Genomic DNA, 18,596 nt, shown 5'->3' with positions numbered 1-18,596 from the left:
GAGATCAGAGATGTGATCAACCGTAAAGAACTACGAAACAAAGACATCATTTTGTTACTCAATTTTGCAAAACAAAAACAAAGTTGACAGTTCGTGGGATAAAGTGTTGATTTTCTCCACTGTCAAAGGATGAGGACTGTCATCAAAAGCGGCAACAAAACGTCATTTTATCATAGCCTTTTTAGTGGAGAAAATAAGCTTAATCAAACTCCACCCATGCCAAATATCTACTTCCGATTTCACATGGATACCACCATATACATTCCGAAAAGCGTATAGAGACGAATAATCGTTAAATAAGATCGAAAACTAGGTTCGTGATAAAATATTTAAACGAGAAATGTTCCTTTTCCATGTACTCTCTCCGCTATCTACGTACAACCCGCACGTATAGTTTGGATACCGATTTAACAGTTCGCATCTGTGACAGCGCACTATCTCGTGATTTATTTCCTGATGACTATCACTGCTTAGGGGACAATGAAAATCGTCCGCTCAAATGGATGGCATTAGAAATTTTACAGAAAAAACCGTACTCCACGGCAAGTGATGTGTGGAGTCTGGGTGTTTTCCTATGGTAAGAATATATAGACTACAAAAAAAAAGTAGATTCATGACAAAACGCTTTTTGAATGAATTCAAACAAAACTATAGTTTGATGTGAATGCTGATGTTTATTTCGCTGGCTTTTTTTTAGGGAACTAGCAACATTGGCAATGATGCCATTCGAAGAGGTGGATATATTCGAATTGGAACCGTATTTGAGAGACGGATACCGTTTGGGACAGCCCGTTAATTGTCCCGATGAATTGTAAGTTGAAAATGGAATTAATTACTTCTGGTGCACTGTAGCCATTCTCAAACCGTTAAAAATGAAAAAAACATTAAATTTATTAACCCATCAGTTATACGGTGATGTCATGCTGTTGGCTTGCTGATCACAAGCAGCGTCCACTGTTACCTCAGCTCATAGCTTATTTACATGATTTTCACGAAGACTTAGGAAAATACATTTAATCGTGAAGCTTTTCGACTGCCAACAATATAATAACTACCACACACAGACAGACATTTGAATAGGATAGAGTTAAATAATTGATTATATTGCATTGTTAATATTTTATATTTATTGAATGGTGAACTAAATAAGTAATATAAACAAAAATAAGAATAAAAAAATCGGATATTTGTGTAAGACTGTTTACTAAACAATTATTGAACAAAAAAAAAAGTAGATGAAAGAGAGAAAAAAACGTTTAATGTTTTATATTTTTGTTATAACAAGAAGAATGGATACTATTTATTAAAAAAAAATGAACGTAAACATACAACAAATTATAGGTTAGGTATTTTGATTGCAATAAAACCATTAACTATAGTTAATTAACTATACCAATTCTATTGAAAACATGAAGACGGACAAGCGTGCATTGTAAGAGAACACCATGACGTGTGTATAATATAATAAAGAAAATCAAAATAAAATCAAAATTAAACATACAAATTGTTGAAGATTAATGGTTCAAAAATTTTCCAAAAAAAAAATTCTAATTTTCCAAATTGAGTAAATTATACGAAATGCTGACTAAACGATTAACCACAACCACATAGACGTTTGTGGCGAAATTTTATTGATTCGACACTTTACACAGTCCTGGTTCAGTCTGACGCTCGGAGGGAGTGAAGAGAAGAGATTTTTATTTTTTGAAAAAATGGATGGCAAAAAAATCTCAAAAAACTCCCCAAGGGCTTTTTCTACCCTGGGAAGACTTGCTTTAGTTCAGGCTTATCCGAATCTGTTGTGATCTGAAACTAACTTAGTATATTGGAAATCCGACTGGCATGGCCCCTGAATTTCGTCTGAACTCATTTTTCAGGTTCAGATCAAACTCAGACCTATTTTTAAGAATTTTCATTCTGAAAGTTACGAAAAAATCTTACAAAATTCCCAAACATTTTTTAGAGTTTTTCGGAATTTTCAAAATTTTCAAAATTTACCTTCCTTATTGGCTCCCAACTAGAGTTCGTTAATTCAAGCTCAACAAAACTAGGTAAAGAAGTAGGAGGAAATGCTGACACTTGTAGCTCATTTCTTTTGCGACCATCGTAAAAGCCTAACAATCTAATATTTAGTTCAAGCAAAGCACTGTTGAGAATAGTTGGGAATTGTTAAGAAATGCTGAGACAATTCGGCATGAGCTCCTAACATGTCAAAAAATGTCCCTAGTCTCGGTTCTGCAAGTAGCTATTGAAGCGTTTAGCTTTGATTGTACAATTTTCGTACATTTCATGAATTTTTACTAATTTCGCAAAGATTTTCACGATTCGTGAATGAAGTAGGGTGAAATTTCAGCATGAATTTGCTTCAGCTGTTATTCAGCTGATTCACACATACAAAACTGTTTATACTTCTTTATTCGGTTGAACCTGTTAAACCCACGCGGGCCTTAGTGGTAAAACCGTAAAAAACATTTTTGATTGTTTGTGTGGATCAGCTCAAAACCGCTGAAGTAAATTAATACGTAAATTTCATTGCGCCTCTAAGTGTACTTTATTATAATTCGCAAAAGAAATAAATAAAATTAGATGCACCAGCAGTAAAATGTCGATAAAAATTACGATTTCGCCACGTTATAGAAATCCTCTTCAGCTTGAAAGCTTCTATGTCGTATACAATTGTTTGCATGTCCCAAAACAAGTCGACTGTCATTTGCTGTTTCAGCAACCAAATGAAATGTGTTGACGTGTTACACCTAAAAATGCTTTTAGAGCTTCAAAATATCTTTTTTAAATAAATTAAATGGAACTATAACAGGGTTAAAAAATATGATTTGCAAATGTAATTAATTAAATTTTAAAATTTCTAATTGTGATTGAGTTGCGATGTGATGTTAATTTATTTATTAAAATTGTAATTTTACTGTCCTTGCTGGTAACCGAAATATCAAATACTCTGGATGATAATAAAAACCTATGCACGCCGTTGTTTTTTTATTGCCTGTATAAATCTTAGACGAGACAGAGCATATACATTTCTAAGCAATTTTCTTACCACTTTTAAATCTTTCTCTTTGCAATGATCCTATTAAACTGTACTACAACTGTCCTACTTAGCTATTTGTGTAAAATATTTTATATTACTAAAGGAGTAGAATATCTACCTCAAATTTTAAAGTTTGAGGCCCTTGTGATATAAAATATCGAATATTATATAGACCACAATAATCGGATCTGTCGTATCGCTGAAGCTGATGCATTCGAGGCTCTACGACAGGTTAAGTTATGGTCCTTGTGACTTAATATGTACACTATTAACGAAACAATAGTTGATCTCCATAACTGAGGTCTACTTAGCAGAGTATCAAGAATTCAGAAAAACGTTCGTTGCGACTATTAAAACATTTGAGACATTTAAAGTCTTGATATTTTCTAAATTGCGGCTAGAAATTGACTTCTTGCTTCTGGAAGTACACATGTTGCATGTGGGAGTCAAGTCAAATAAAATAGCATTGCTTGATTAATATTTTAAGATCTTTCAGAATTTTTTGACAATTTCAAGGCATTTTCAAAAGATTTAAGGAATTTTGAATATTTATTTTTGAAAACTCCTTAAATTATGCATTTCTAAGAATTTTGAAGAGTTGTCAAGAACTTTTTGGTATTTTAAGAATTTTGAAGAACATTTAATAATTTTATGGAATTTAATTACTGAAACGTTTAATGAATTCTTTGAATCGAACTGTGAATAAATTCACTAATGGAGACCTGAATATTACATTAATTGCCGCAATTCACTCTGTGCTATATTTAAGTAAAGAAGAAAAAACCAGATGAAGACTAAAATGTGATTTAAATTAATTCCTAATTTTAAACTGTATAAAATCTCGTATTTCTATCTAAAACTCTACGTATATATCGAAAGAAACTAAAAAAAAAAAAAATCTTAACTAAAAACTTAATTGTCTTGTAACTCACTATGTCTAACTATATATTTCTGTAAAGATAAATATAAAATGTTCCAAAAATCAAGAAAATTCTTTTATTGAAATTTTTATTTTACCGAGAAAAACCAATCACTGCTGTGAGGATTTTGTGATAAGTAATTGGTCCATACTACAATCATTTTCTGCATCGGACTCTACGTTCCAAATTTACATCTTAACACTCAGAATTTCGCACATTTGAAGACTTTCCTCATATCTACTGTAATAGTCCGTTGCTAAAGCGTAACGATAAAAATACCGAAAATTCTAATTATACATGTATATCAATACAGCTAGAACGCGCTCGGTATTAATGTATCATTTCCACGCACCACGTTAATGCCAAGTCCAACTTTTAAGACTTTGTTAGGAAAAGTTTCCAAAATTTGTTGCAGGAAAAGACAATAAACTATGTGAATCAGCTGAAGCAAATTTTGACCGCAATTTGATTTCCCTTTCCTGTAAGATTTTTCCAACATTTTCTACAAATTTTACCTTAACTTTTACTCTGCCGAATCCTGACACTTTTCGAAATACCAAACGTCAGCCCTTCTTAGTGCTTTATTTTTGAACAAATTTTAGCAAATACGTTTTCCGAAAGTAAGCACTGGCCACGGTGTGGTTGAATTCATTTTAACTGAGCATTTCGATGCACTTTTGATGTTTTTGGATATTATTAGTCATCTCGGAGCCCTGAACAAGGTTCCACAAAAATTTTTGGATTTTCATCCGTACCTTCGGTGACATTGGTGCATAGCCCATCCTGTCTACAAAAAGAGTGGAGGATAGCTGGTTGTGGTTTCAATCGATAGTGCCTGAAATTCTAATAACAATTGTACAAAAATTAGGTACCCTAAGTGCAAGTGAAGCCGGCAGAGACCTGCTAAAGTTGAAAAAACGTGATTTTCAAACAGTCATAGAGACGTGGATACTTTAAGGATGAAGCTAATAAATAGTTTTAGCAGTAGAGCAACATATCCTCTACCAATGACCAAAAAATTAATTTTGGAGACCAACTACATAGAGGCCGACAGTAGCTCAAAGTTTTTCCCTCATCTTTGGTAAAATTTGCAGGTTTCAGAGGCGTCTGAGACGCACTTATTAAATGTTTTTGTAAAATGGTTAATTCTGAAATGCTGGAAGTCTCAGCTGTCCATCGACACCACACATGCAATGACCCATGTCAACAGTGCCAATGTGTTAGATGAATAATTGAAATGTGTCCTCCTCCAGCGAAGTTTTGTGCATGATTTGAAAAATCTTTGAAAACACCGCTATGATGATTTGTTTGATTAAAAAAGTTATAGAGACAACGAAAATAGCAAAATAACATCGATATTTTGCTCTTTATATGGATATTTAAAATCATGCACAACATTTCGCTGTAGAAGGACACATTTCATACACTGTACACATAATGTGTTATCCAGAGTACCGCGAAATGTTTTTGCCGAAAAACCGGATTCCGGAATTCTTACCCGGCCCAGCGGGATAAAATAATGAAAAAGAGAAAAGAAAAGGGAAAATGACAAGAAACCGGGATCGACTTCCAAGCGATTTCAGTTTTAATCGATTTTCTTCTTTTCGGAAACGTTGAAACAGTGTAGCTTTAGTCAATGTAGTTTTGAATGTACTCGAGTCAAAGGAACAGAATTCAAACGTCTGGGCAGTTACTGGTCTATTTGTTTTGTTTTTTTAACTTTCGGTCCGCTTGCGCTGCTTTTCTTACTATGAAGAAAACATGATTTGTCGGCATTATTAAAAATTATGAAATAATCAGGAACCTTTAACAGGATTTGGTTGTCTGCGGCCAGAAAACTACTTATTACTGTGTAAACAAAAACCAGTTTTTCTCATTTTCTGGCCACAAGAAAACAAAGTACCGTACTGTCTTACTTAAAAACACAACTCTCCCACACGCCTCAACAAAAAATTTCAACATTTTTACCTGGAAATCGCAATATTATTATCTGGAAATTTGGTCGAATTTGGACAGAACTAACTCCAGGTAACTCTGACTGGTAATGCAAATTTTGTATGATAAATCACATTACCTGGAGATAGAGATTATCTGTCAAAGGTAATATTTTGAAATATTTTTTTTTACCGGGAAGAAAACATTATTTGCACACACGCCACTGTACGAGTACGACTGCTGGCAATTTACAAGCCCTTGTGATATTCCATTACAAAGCATTTTTACAAATATTCCTCAAACTTTCCATTCTATCATTTCTATAAAGATTCCATGCATGCCGTTACTTATTTTCCCTAACGACAGTGACATCTCTTTAGTAACGACAGAAATAATAAAGATAAAACACCTAGTGCCATCTAATGTTCGGCAACAATACCTTCAAACATTATAAATTATAGCATTGAATGGAACATGCGCAATGACAAATCCATTCATACAACAACAGCAGGTATAGCAACACACATACACACATTTCGAAAGTATATAAGTCCGGTGAGGATAGAAAGGGGTTGAGAATATAGTATAAATGACAGAATATAATGTTTGTATACATAAATGAGGGTGTGAGTTGAGGGTGAGGTATATTCTAAATAAAATCAATATTTTTTCGAAATATTTTATGAGATCATTTATTATGAGATAGTGGCTTTGTTATCTTTTATGTACACATTGGAAAGGAAAAAAAGGTTAAGGACTTAACGATTTTATGGTGGTATCTATGGTATTAGAGAGTGAAAACATTTTAAATTGAAGGATTGTCACTCTTCCGAGAATGTTTTATTAGCACCAACAGACTGATAATTATTTGTTATTGTTGGCATCACTCACTCACTCCATCATACCTATATAAATTGCAATAAAATTTGTTAAAAATGTTTTAGAATCTAATTTGTGACGAGTCACAAATATAGCAAATGAATCATGAATCAGTCGTGATTGATCATATCGAATACCTATTCAAAAGAAATAACATAACTCCGAATTCCATTCCATTCAATGCAACAAAAACAAATGAAACAAACCCAAGCCCAAGCCAACTCGTAACATTGTTGTATGCATACAAACAAAATGAACCAGCACCATTTTATACACTGCTAAAACGACGATGAACGAATGAACAATTTCGAACAATCGGATTAATCGTTTGAGTGTATGTGTGTAAAACCGAATGCATTTTGCAGAAGAAACGACGTCTGTGATTGGTCGACAACGAATCAACACGATGGCGGTAGCCAATGAAACGAAATGAATGACAACAAGTACTGAGAACTGTTGTAAGTTCGGAAAAGTAAAACGGAAAGGAAGGGAGATTGTTCGATTGAAAGTTACTTCATTGAGAAATTTATTGCCAGAATTTTCACTGAGCGGAAACTCAGATAAAATGTCCTTCTTATAATAGTAAATGAAGAATTCGTTGTAATTTTTACTACTAGATTCGTTAGAATTAGATTCGCGGCTTTGTAGTTTGAAATATTACTTACTGGCTCGCATAACTGAGATTTGTTTTAATGAATTTACCTCAGTGATGCCAACCAAGTCCCTTTCGACTAATCTCTGCACTGATAGGATCATATTCCCCGAAGCTAAGAGTAATTATACATAGAAAGGAAATTTCGAACAAAATTACGTGAAATATGTGGTCCCAACATTAAATACGAATTATTTATTGGTATGTGTTTGCCCTCTTAATTGGTAAATTGTACTATCGAAAGCGTCACCGTGTAAAATTATACGAAATGTGTATCTCATACAAACTTATGTTGGGACCACATTTCGTTGTACAAATTTCCTGTCTAGGTATAATTACTCCAAGCCCCGAAAAAAAAACTAAGCCCCAAAGGCAACCCTTCCCATCGTGCGTAGCTAAATTTTTCCGCAGATGCGGTGTACGTTATCTTACAATACCCTATCTGCCGCGATGGCAATTTTCGCACAACAGAAAATTTCTTTTTTTTTAGTCTAATAGAAAAACTATAAATAAGAGATAATCTCTAGCTAAAATGCATGAAAATGTATGTTAAAATTTATGAAGTAAAAGATTTCGTACCAATCTATTAAAGATAAATAGTTCGAAAGACGTATAACAGAATAATTGTAATGGTGTCATACTCTCGCCGTATAAACAGGAATATTTGTGTGAAAGTACGGAAAAGTATCCACCGTGGACTTCATGAGCGAATTGTTAATGAAAATTTCAATGTCTATAAAAAACAATATATCAACTTTGACTCATACTTGAAGGTGGTTTGAAAAAGCGACTAATTTTGTTTCAAAAATGTCCTCAAAATTGTAAAATTTCACAATTTTTGTCTCAAGTACGGAAAAGTAAAGTGAAACCTTTTGGTTATGAAAATAATATTTTCTTGAAAATCCAAGAAAATCTTGCCCTAATCTCATAATCAATACGGTTAAACAGTAGCCTACCAAATCGGTATATTATTATTGATTTGTTTCAATAGAAATTGAACGAAATAACGCAAGAAAATGTAAGAAAAATGCTGAAAATTTCCTTTGTGTTTTGACGCTTCATCAAAATCAATATGGCGCAGTTGAAATCTGTGACTGTAATTTGGCAACGTTGCATGAATAGTCGATCGATGCCGAGTGGACACGATTTGTTGAAAATATTTTTAATTAGATTAGATGGTTTAATTTATGCAGCTGACGTCATAATTATGTAAAAAAAATGTAATTTTTAAATTGCGCTCCGGCACTAATTTTATAATCGTTACAAATATGAGAATGAAGCCGAAGCAACTCATGAATCTGGGCTGTTCAAGGTATTTGTCAGCTTAAAATTGAGTTTTTCGGAATAATCTAATTATTTGTTAAGCAATTGTCAGACCAGAATTTCTGTTTACTTCTGAAATGTGATTTTTATTTAAAAATTAATTAGGAAACGCGTTAAGATTTAAAAAATCCAACCAATTTTCACATTAATTACGTAGAAAAACTTTCACAAAATTTTCAATTTTACTTCTCCGGTCTTGCATAAAGACTTTGTAAAATAAAAGACTGATTTCGTTCAAAAATCATAAAACTACCAACTAAATTTGAATGAAAGCTTACTACCAAACAGTAGTTGGCTGGAATAGCGACCTTCCTGGCTATTTTGATAAAGTGTTTTTGAAAACAGTTTGAATGCCGATACTTCTCCGAACTTATACATATTCATTTCTCTACATCTAACACGAATTAGCTTTCAAATATGATTCGCATGATGAATATAATAATTCACAAGCGGGAATTTTTTATTACAATTTCAGCCAGTGTTAATAATAGAGTTGGATAATTAACGCAGGTTCTGCAACGTACTTTCGAAATTTTTTACAAATAGAATAAGAGAAACCGACCCGACGGAGCGAATGTCTTGAGAAAATGCTTCAGAAACTACTTTCTAGTTACAGAGAAAAAAGCTGTTTACTGCATATAGATGTAGATTAAAGGGTGTAATTACTTGGTCCAAAGTTTTTTTTTTACCAATTGCCGCGTCATTTGCAAGCTAAGGCTATAGTATCTAGTTTTTTCAGTGAAATATCTCGATTACTGTAAATTATTATTTCCTTCCATTTGAATTCATTCATTTCATCTTAATTAAAAATACTATTCACCATGATCAACGTAACGCTGGCTTGCCTTTAACAATTCAAAAGAGCAACTATTGTCGAACAGATTTTACATATGATGAAATTCCACGCGAGTTTGTTCCAGCTTGTGACATACTCAAGAAAGAACAAAGGAACTCCAAGGATAAAAAGCCAATTTAGTGAATTGTTTGGTTTTCATTTGTTATCGACAGCTACAATAATAATCAGTGCGCTCAGCGCTCTAGTGATCTTATATATTGCAAAATGTTTGCTTAAGCTAACGAAGTACAAGATTTTGTGTTTAAAGGCTAAGCAATACATTAAACACATGAAGTAATAGATTTGATGGTTACAGCGTGATACACTTACGTTTTGCTGGAGATTAATAGTTGCTTATTTAAAAGGAACGCAAACCCATATAAACGGACACATTTACATTGGTTTTATCAATTATTTGCTATAGATTTTCAAATCGTTGATATTGTTCTCATCCGATCAAGTGTGAAAAAAAGTGTGATGATCATTAGTTTGCAGGAAACTGAAATATGTTTGCTATACAACTGGGTTTCCCATTCTTTGGCATGACATTTTCTAATAATTTTCCTTTGAATATTTTAACTTAAAACCTTTAAGCATTAGCTCCTGCTCCTTTGAATTGTTTGTAAGCGAAGGAGAGTTCTGTTGTGTTGATATTTTTGTAACGCTGATATGTGAATGAATACAATGAAATGAAAAAAAATGTTTTGCTGAATTCGGTGATTCTTTCTCTGAAATAAAGAAAATAAAGTCAGAAAATGGTATATGATTATCCGAAAACAATCGAAATTCAGTCGCTTAAATTTTTATTTTAAATGCGACAAAAAAGACTGCTCACAATTATGGCGCAGCCAAACAAAGTTGTTCAGCCGCACCATGCAGCCGATAAACAATCAGTCTTTTCAAAAAATTCAAAAATTAAAAACTACAGTAAATGAACATCATCAATCTTCTTCTTTCCGAATGTTTCCAAAATCCAAGCAGCGTGGTAACGTTGAATTGCGATCGAGATTCTTAAATATTTCTTTTAGAAAAAATGTATAAATCGCGGGTGATCGTTTTTTTTGCAGCTTAGGAAGTTACTTCTGTAGTTACTTTAAAAAATTGCTTCTTTTAAAATCCAGTCGCTTTAACATTTATTTCAGCAATCTTCCTACAGTCGGAGGCAGTGAGATTTCAGCATGAATTTGTTTCAGCTGTTTTTCAGCTGATCCACACATACAATCAAAACTGTTTATACTTGTTTATTCGGATGAAGCTGCTAACGCACGCACGTGGAACTGGTAAAACCGTATAAAGACGTGTAAACAGTTTTGATTTGTTTGTGTAGATTATCTGAAAAACAGCTGAAGCAAATTAATGCTGAAATTTCACTGCCTCCAACTGTATTAACGAAAATAAAGACATTTTTATTATCCTAAAATCTTTTAAGGTTGGTGTTAGATGCTGCTAGAAAAACTGCGATTACGAGTTATTCTTATAGAAAGTCAGGAAAGTCAGGATGTCAGGAATTTCCAAGAGGTCTTTTTCAGTCATTAAGAAATGTTTAGCTCTACCTGTTTTAAAAAAGCATACCAGTACTAACCAACATTTTCAGCGTGAAATTATATTTTGTTTGCGCGCTCAAGGGCTTTACGCCAGAAAAGTTCTTATACTCCTGTAAAAGGTTCTTAAAAGGTAATTAATATGATAAAATATCCTAAAATGGAAATTTATGTATAAATCTTTACTTGCAACAGAAAATAAAAGTAACACCTCTGACACCGATAATTTTCATTTTCGCAGGGCGTCGCAAGTAAATTAACTTACGTAATTGTTTGGAGATGTTATTTTGCCACGACAAACCTCCGTCTCTAAAAATAGAAATGTTCAAACAAGGACGCAATGTACTAATATTGATTAGTGCTAGTAGTTATCTAGCGCCAACAATCTAGTTTTCTTTCTGTAATAAATAACAGTGAATTCCGTCATGTTTTCGATTTGGAAATTGTTGTACAAATCCAGGCAAATGTTTCAATATCAAACGAAGACCTTCACATTTCCTAGAATTTTGCTGGATGCGCACATGCGTCTCGATGTAAAATGTTACAACACAAGAATATAACTTTTTATTTGAGAATTTGTCTTTGTATATTTATAAAGAGATGTTAATGGCTGCAAATAAGGATATGTATGCGATATTACTGTTTTGGGATTTGTTGTTTTTCCACCTAGTTCTTGATGTAAAATGTGCACAATTGAACATCAACGACATAAAAACTATTACTTTTGTATGGTAAACTCATTCAGCATTCCATTGTAGTCAAAGTAATACCCAATCAACTTGTGAATGACTTCGATTTTCAGCGTTATTTACAGGTTGATGTAAAGTGCAGCCTAATTATCTATGTAGCAAAATATCATATGTCGGTGACAGAAACCCTTACAACGTTCGCAATGCAAATGATATCAGACCAATCAATGACGCAAGGAACCAACGCACTTCAAGCATGAGTGGTACTCTAAATTGGGTACTGAAACTGGACAGTGTGTCATACAACTGTAAAACACTGTAAAAAACAGTTTCAAACAAAAAAGTACTCTATTTGGCACCTGTCGACAATGATCACTTTTGCTTGAAGTGCGTTGAAGAAACACAATTTTCTGTGATGGAGTGTTAATGTTCAATGGAATGCCAAAGGAAATAAAAGGTGAAAATGATTTTAAAATATTTAAAAGACTGTTACGTGGTGAAATAAAAAATAAATTTGTGATTTAATGAACCTGTAAAATGAGTAAATAAATGCTTAAACGACAAAATTAGATAAGAATAAAAATGATTAAAATACAAAATTAAATGATGAGTGAATTAAAATAAAATTAAGAATTATAATAATTGTAAACTAAAAGAAAAATAAAGAAAAAACTGTAAAAAGGAAAATAGCAAGGCTATATAATAATAAACATACATACATACATACATCTCTACTAAAACTATGCAAGACATAATTTGCCATATTTCGATCGTTTTATTTGAAAGAGATTTTTTTTAATGAAACTTTGAACACTTAAGAAGAGTAAAGTGAAATTCGGCGTGTTTTCTAATTAACTCCCAAATCATAGTTTTTAATTGATTCTACAAGAATTTCGTTGAACAAATGAAAATTAAATTTTTGTTTTCTGAATTTTGTTGAAGAGACATCGGTGCTTTGCTGAAAAGCATACATTTTTTAAAATACTGAATTTAGTTTACTTTTTATGATATCTTTCCACCAGAATTCATTTTCAAAAATGTAGGACCGCAATAACGACCACGAATGTGTTAGCTTTCAAAAGAAAAAATATATGGTTGTAGGAGTTCGACCAGCTCTTAGAAAACTAAGCAGTTTATGAAAATTTCTCAGAGTCGGTCGACTACAACCAAAACTAATTTTTATTTTAAGCTAACAGATTCGTGGTCGTTATTGCGGTCGTACATTTTTCGAAAAGGATTCTAATGAAATACGAGACACGTTAATGTAGGCTACAATTTTAGCTAAGCACCGATGTCTCTTAAAGCAAGCGCTCACAACAAGAATGAAATACTTAAACTAAAGACATATATGACCAGTATTATTATCGCGTCTATTACTTCCATTGATGATAGTACATTACTCCCCTTCGGGTCGGGCTGTAACACCCCACTTATCAAATACACAACTTGGAACCTCGTAAGTACAATGCTTTACGCGATTAGGCAATGTAAATGAAAATGAGACATGCCGTAACACGTAAAAGTATTTTTAATCGGTTTATTTCAAATCTTGTACTTCAATTTTTTTAACATGAGTAATACTAAATAAAGGACAATATATTACCCATAGCTGGTCATTATTTTTGTCGTCGTTATCGATAACAGATGAATAGCCGTATGTGAAATATTAACACAGAATCAAGATATTTCTTAGGTCACCAATAGATGGCAGTTGCCATGATAAATCTGCTCTAATTTGATGATCGAAAGAAGTCACGAAAAAAAGTGCACGACAAAAGATTGCAACGAAAAACGTTAATCTTTTTCTATATTGTTGCATTAACAATATTTTTTTATTAAAAATATTTTTGAATTGATATAAAAACCTTGATAGAGGATTTCATTCTGCAATTTAAAATATAAAAACATAGAAACCCTAACTTTTCCCCTAATATTTATTCCATTCGTATCCATCCATTCATTCATCGAGTATACGCAGCAGTTCACATTATATCACATTCCATTTCATATAAACGCTATACTACAACCTTTTCCACCCCAAAAAAAAAACAAAATTCTCAAAACATCATTTACACAATATGAAGTTTTACCCTCGCTATTCTTGGTTTCGCTTATATATGTTTATTGCAAGTTCTCTACACAACCCTCATTTCATTTCCAGTGTTGAATATAATTTTCTTTTCCACTCACAAGCATTTATATTTAGCTACGAACACAAATTCTATTTTTGTATACAGTTTTCTGTTTGCAGCAGCTACACCAGAGAGATACTACACACCCGTTGATGATTTTTTTTTTGTTCGAACAACGAACAACATGAAATATGTATAATGTTGATACGGCATAAAATAGCACCATACATGGATTCTAGTCATTATGTATAACGTGTAGGAAGCATCAGAGCAAACAACAACAACAAAAAAGAAACAGGCTGAACTGACAGAAACGGACTCAAGAGCATTCATTTATATCTTATACAAAAGTATGTGGGTTGGATGGCGTTTGTATATTAAATTCGTGTATTTAAACTGACGCAGGTAGGTGCATACTCTCTATACGCGTTTGTTTGGAACATTGGAACACACATTGAGTGTGTGAGAATAGCCGAATGTATCGACATTATGTGTTACATAAACATTGAATGGACCATGTGTTTTATTTGATCAATTGGTTTTGTGTATTCGTTATCACTTAGAGTGGCAGATAACTGGCAAACAACAGTGTAACATTAACGTAAATTTTCTATGTACAAAAAAAAAATACTTCGAAGAAGTGGTTCTGTTTACACGTACTACGCCACAATAACAGCAAGTATGTAAATACACTTCGTACACTGATGTTGACGTAGTATAAATTCAAGGTATTAATTAACCTAACCTTCAGATCATTTTGCCACATTTTACATACGTTATTATACATACGTTCATGTTTATATATCAGAAAGTTGATTACGTGCATTGTACTTACAAATAAATGGTTGAGGGTACAGTGTCTCTTGGTAGTATTCACTAGTATCATCGTTGTATGTTCAAAAATTGATTGTTGATAAAGTTATTGTTATTGACACATATTGAATGGTTGATTCTGACTCATTATAGATGTTGAAGTAAACAACAGTTAATAGCGATAATGTTTGCATCGTGAATCTTGTCGTCTGGAAAATACTACTGTTAACAAACAACAGTACAACTGAGGATGTAAAAGATTCTATATAAAACGCTAAGCCGTTAAAGCTGTCTCTGTGCCGCTAAGACTAACATTATGCATTAGCTCGGAGAGGGAGTTTGGGTTTAGCTTTGCATCGACACATAAAAAATGATATGCAAATGATTACTTTGACGAGTTGACAATCACCAACTCGTCAAAATAAACATTTGGACACAGGTGCATAATATTTATTATGTTCCTCCTTTCTATTGTGACTTTTCATTTGAAAGATCGACGATTTCCTCCTAATTTTTAGTTCAATTTACATTTTACGCTACGTATAATATTGCGAGAAATTTAAATTAGTCAGGCTTTTGAAGGAAAACTTTGTTTTGTTGTTCAAAACCTGGATGGAATGAAGTTTCCGTACACGGAAAACTATGTCTGAAATGTACCACTTAACATCTAATAAGAATAAAGTAACTGGCTTCTGATGGTTGATTGTAGGTGATAGATCTTCATATTTTGTAAATATTGTTCGCATCATCTTCTTCTTGCTATCAATACATAAATTACTATGGACCGGAGCCTCTACCTAGCAGCCTTTATTTCAGAAAGTAAGTCTCTTTGAACTGATTATGTAATTCAGAGTGTAAAGAGCTCAGATGGACATCGTTGTTATTTTCTTTAATGGTCTTATTGACGGCCAGATTTCAATATTTCTCGGTAGCAAAATTGTGTAAATTCGTATTGGATAATTTGTAACCGTTCCTCAATCCGAATATCAACTTGAGATGTGAAGTTCGACGTTTTCTTGGCTCTAACAACTGCTGCAAAGTTCTTTGTAGTGACAATTGCAACCTTAATGCTAAGAATGGTTCATACGATTCGTAATATTTAAGGTGACAACTGTCAAGTTACGAATTCTTAAATTCACTGAATCGCCCAGGGTTTGAATTTTTCATGAGTAATGGTTATTTCATCTGCTAACAACCACCAATCATAAAAGCGATGTACGCAGATTGATGCCTTCTTATAATAGCAAAATGAACGTTTAAACCAATGAACTAAAAGTTTATTTTTTATTAATCTGTTGAAATAACTTAAAAGAAGTAAAAGATTCAATAATATCGTTAACCAACGCACTCCCAGCATGAGTGATACTCTAAATAGGGTACTGAAACTTGACGCGTCATGTCACACAACTGTAAAACACTGTAAAAAACCATTTTATACAAAATAATACTTTATTTGGCAGGTGTCGACTGTTTGCTTGAAGTGCGTTGCGGTAACTGATGATTATGTGTGATGGCGTGATTTCTTCACGGTGCTGTTTCAAATTAAAAAAATAATAATTTTAGATTCAATTTTAGTTATCGCATGGCTTCAATCTATTACTCGATTAATCGATTCCAAGGAAATAGAAGAAAATTTTATCCATCAAATGAATTCCAGACGGCAAGCATATGACCAGTTTTATTCCGGCGCTATTACTTCCATCGATCAAAGTATTTTTAATCTGTTGATTTCAAATCTTGTACTTCAATTTTTTTAACATGCATTTTACTATATAAAGAACCACATTACCCAGAGCTTGTCATTATTTTTGTCGTCGTTATCGGCAACAGATGAATATCCGTATATGACAGATTAAGATGAAGATATACATTATTTTTATCAAAAAATGAGGAGTTGTCTATTTAATTGTTATCCTCAAAAGAAAAAACAAACAAAAATAAGGAACGACGAATGACGGAAATAATAACAACATTTTAATAAGCAAAACCAGTAACTAAAATAATGTTTATAAAAGGAAGTTACTTTTTTCACTCATATCGTGATACGTTTTCTTGAAAACGTTTAAGATTATTCCATACAAAAAGCCACAAATACAAGAGACGCACGCGTGTAGAATGAATGAACAAAGAGCTGAACAACATTGCACACACATACAAACGAAGCGACAATTCCAAGTAATCAGAAAATCGTATCCGATATCCACATTCATGCATCACGTGATCGATAGCTCTGCTTGGTTGATGAATATGATATTACCAATTTGGAAAGATTTTAGTTTAAAAAGGGTTTGAAATTAATGATTTTACTTTTAAATAAATTATGTGCTGATAGTGAAACTAGCTATTATGTAAGCAATAAATAGATGGCGTGGTTATGAAGATGATTTTTTTAAATTGAAATTAGTGTGAATAGAATTTTTTCTTTATTTAATTTCGCGAATTTAAAATAAGCTGCTACTAATACAGAAGTCGACTCACTTAAGTGTAACCAACGAATGTATGTTTAATTGGAGTTTTATTTGTTATTTTAGTCGGCTATTTCATTAATTTAAGCTTTCGAAATATTTCTAATTAAACTGCTTTTATAAACTAACGTGTCTTCGATTTTTGAGTCTGAGTGCTAGGAAGACCTTAACGAGGGTACGACTTATGTATTCACTCATCGTGGAAAGTACAAATTGGTGTCAAAATAGATGGAAGTATTTTTGAACGTTAGAAGTTGGCTTCAAAACAATAGGTCCACGGGTTCCACACGCAAAAAAAAATCATCGATGATTTTTGTAAAAAAATTCAATAGCAACAAATGAAAGGAAGTCAACGTTATATCTTAAACAAAGAATTAGTTTAGATATACAAAGCAGCAATGTTATGTTGTAATCAATCAATGATCTTGAAGAAATCTTTAATCTTTTGCCCAAGCAAAAATCGAATATAATGTAAGTTGTGAAATCTATTGGAACAATTAAAAAAAAAAAAATTACAACACAAAGAATAATTTTTCTAGAGGACAAATTTCATCGACCGACATACAACAAAATAAGGAGACCTAAAATTGGACACTTCTGATGAAACTAAATTTGCAAGCGGACATTGTCTGATTTTAGGCCTATCAATTTTGTAAACAAGGTTGTTGCGGTTAATAGAATCAATGACTTGTGAAATCTGTGTTAGATCTTTCGATGTTATGAATTTACCTTCTGTCTTTTACTAAGTGACTATATGCCTTCTTAGTGTGTACCTGTATCAGATGTTTTTCCACTTTCTATTTACTCATTTTCTTCGTTTATGATGTTTTGAATCATTTTGATTTGTGACCTAAGTCTTCAGAAGGATCTGTGATATAGACTGTGATATTTGTCTAATTTATCATTTATGTACCTAACTTAACCTTCAAATTTTACCATTGTATTCTGTCTGTACTAGACCGACGTTAAACGAATAAATAAATAAAATAAATAGAGAGCTGCCTCGGCAACGTAAATATTCGAATTTATTTTTCATTTTGCTGCAGGACCTATGAGAACCATTTCACGTGACTTCTTGTTCAATAAAAAATAAAATTTTAATACGGATGGAGGATTCTTTTGAAGAACAGTCGACCGAAATCTCACGCATTTTCCAGTGGACTTTTTTAATATGAGCCTAGAAAGGTATTCGACCCTAAAAGCCAAAAACCACTCTCGAAAAAATTCTTCAAAGCTTGTGTGGCTAGCGAGATGCAAGAGGTCATCACTTGCACTTTTTTTACAAAAATTTCTCCATTGTGCCGTACAGTGTCGTGTGGGGTGTCATAAGAAAGGTAATCACATGTACTATTGAGCCGAATAGGGACTT

At 32.7% G+C, this 18,596-nt stretch overlaps 1 protein-coding gene across 1 annotated transcript in view; it reads left to right on the top strand.

The window, feature by feature from the left end:
• Nucleotides 1–2,910, top strand: part of LOC119076354 (tyrosine-protein kinase Dnt) — a 52,350-nt gene extending 49,440 nt beyond the window's left edge. Inside the window, exons 12-14 of the mRNA XM_037183054.1 lie at nucleotides 395–577; nucleotides 698–811; nucleotides 906–2,910. Of these exons, the coding sequence (XP_037038949.1) occupies nucleotides 395–577; nucleotides 698–811; nucleotides 906–1,017 (409 nt within the window). The 3' untranslated portion in view covers nucleotides 1,018–2,910. The remainder of the gene's footprint in view (nucleotides 1–394; nucleotides 578–697; nucleotides 812–905) is intronic.
• Nucleotides 2,911–18,596: the final 15,686 nt, after the last annotated feature.

The sequence above is a fragment of the Bradysia coprophila genome, chromosome III (genome assembly GCF_014529535.1).
Source record: "Bradysia coprophila strain Holo2 chromosome III, BU_Bcop_v1, whole genome shotgun sequence".
In the NCBI taxonomy this organism is placed as follows: domain Eukaryota; kingdom Metazoa; phylum Arthropoda; class Insecta; order Diptera; family Sciaridae; genus Bradysia; species Bradysia coprophila.
Note: the sequence above shows the minus strand (reverse complement) of the source record. Positions and strands in the feature narration are given on the sequence as shown.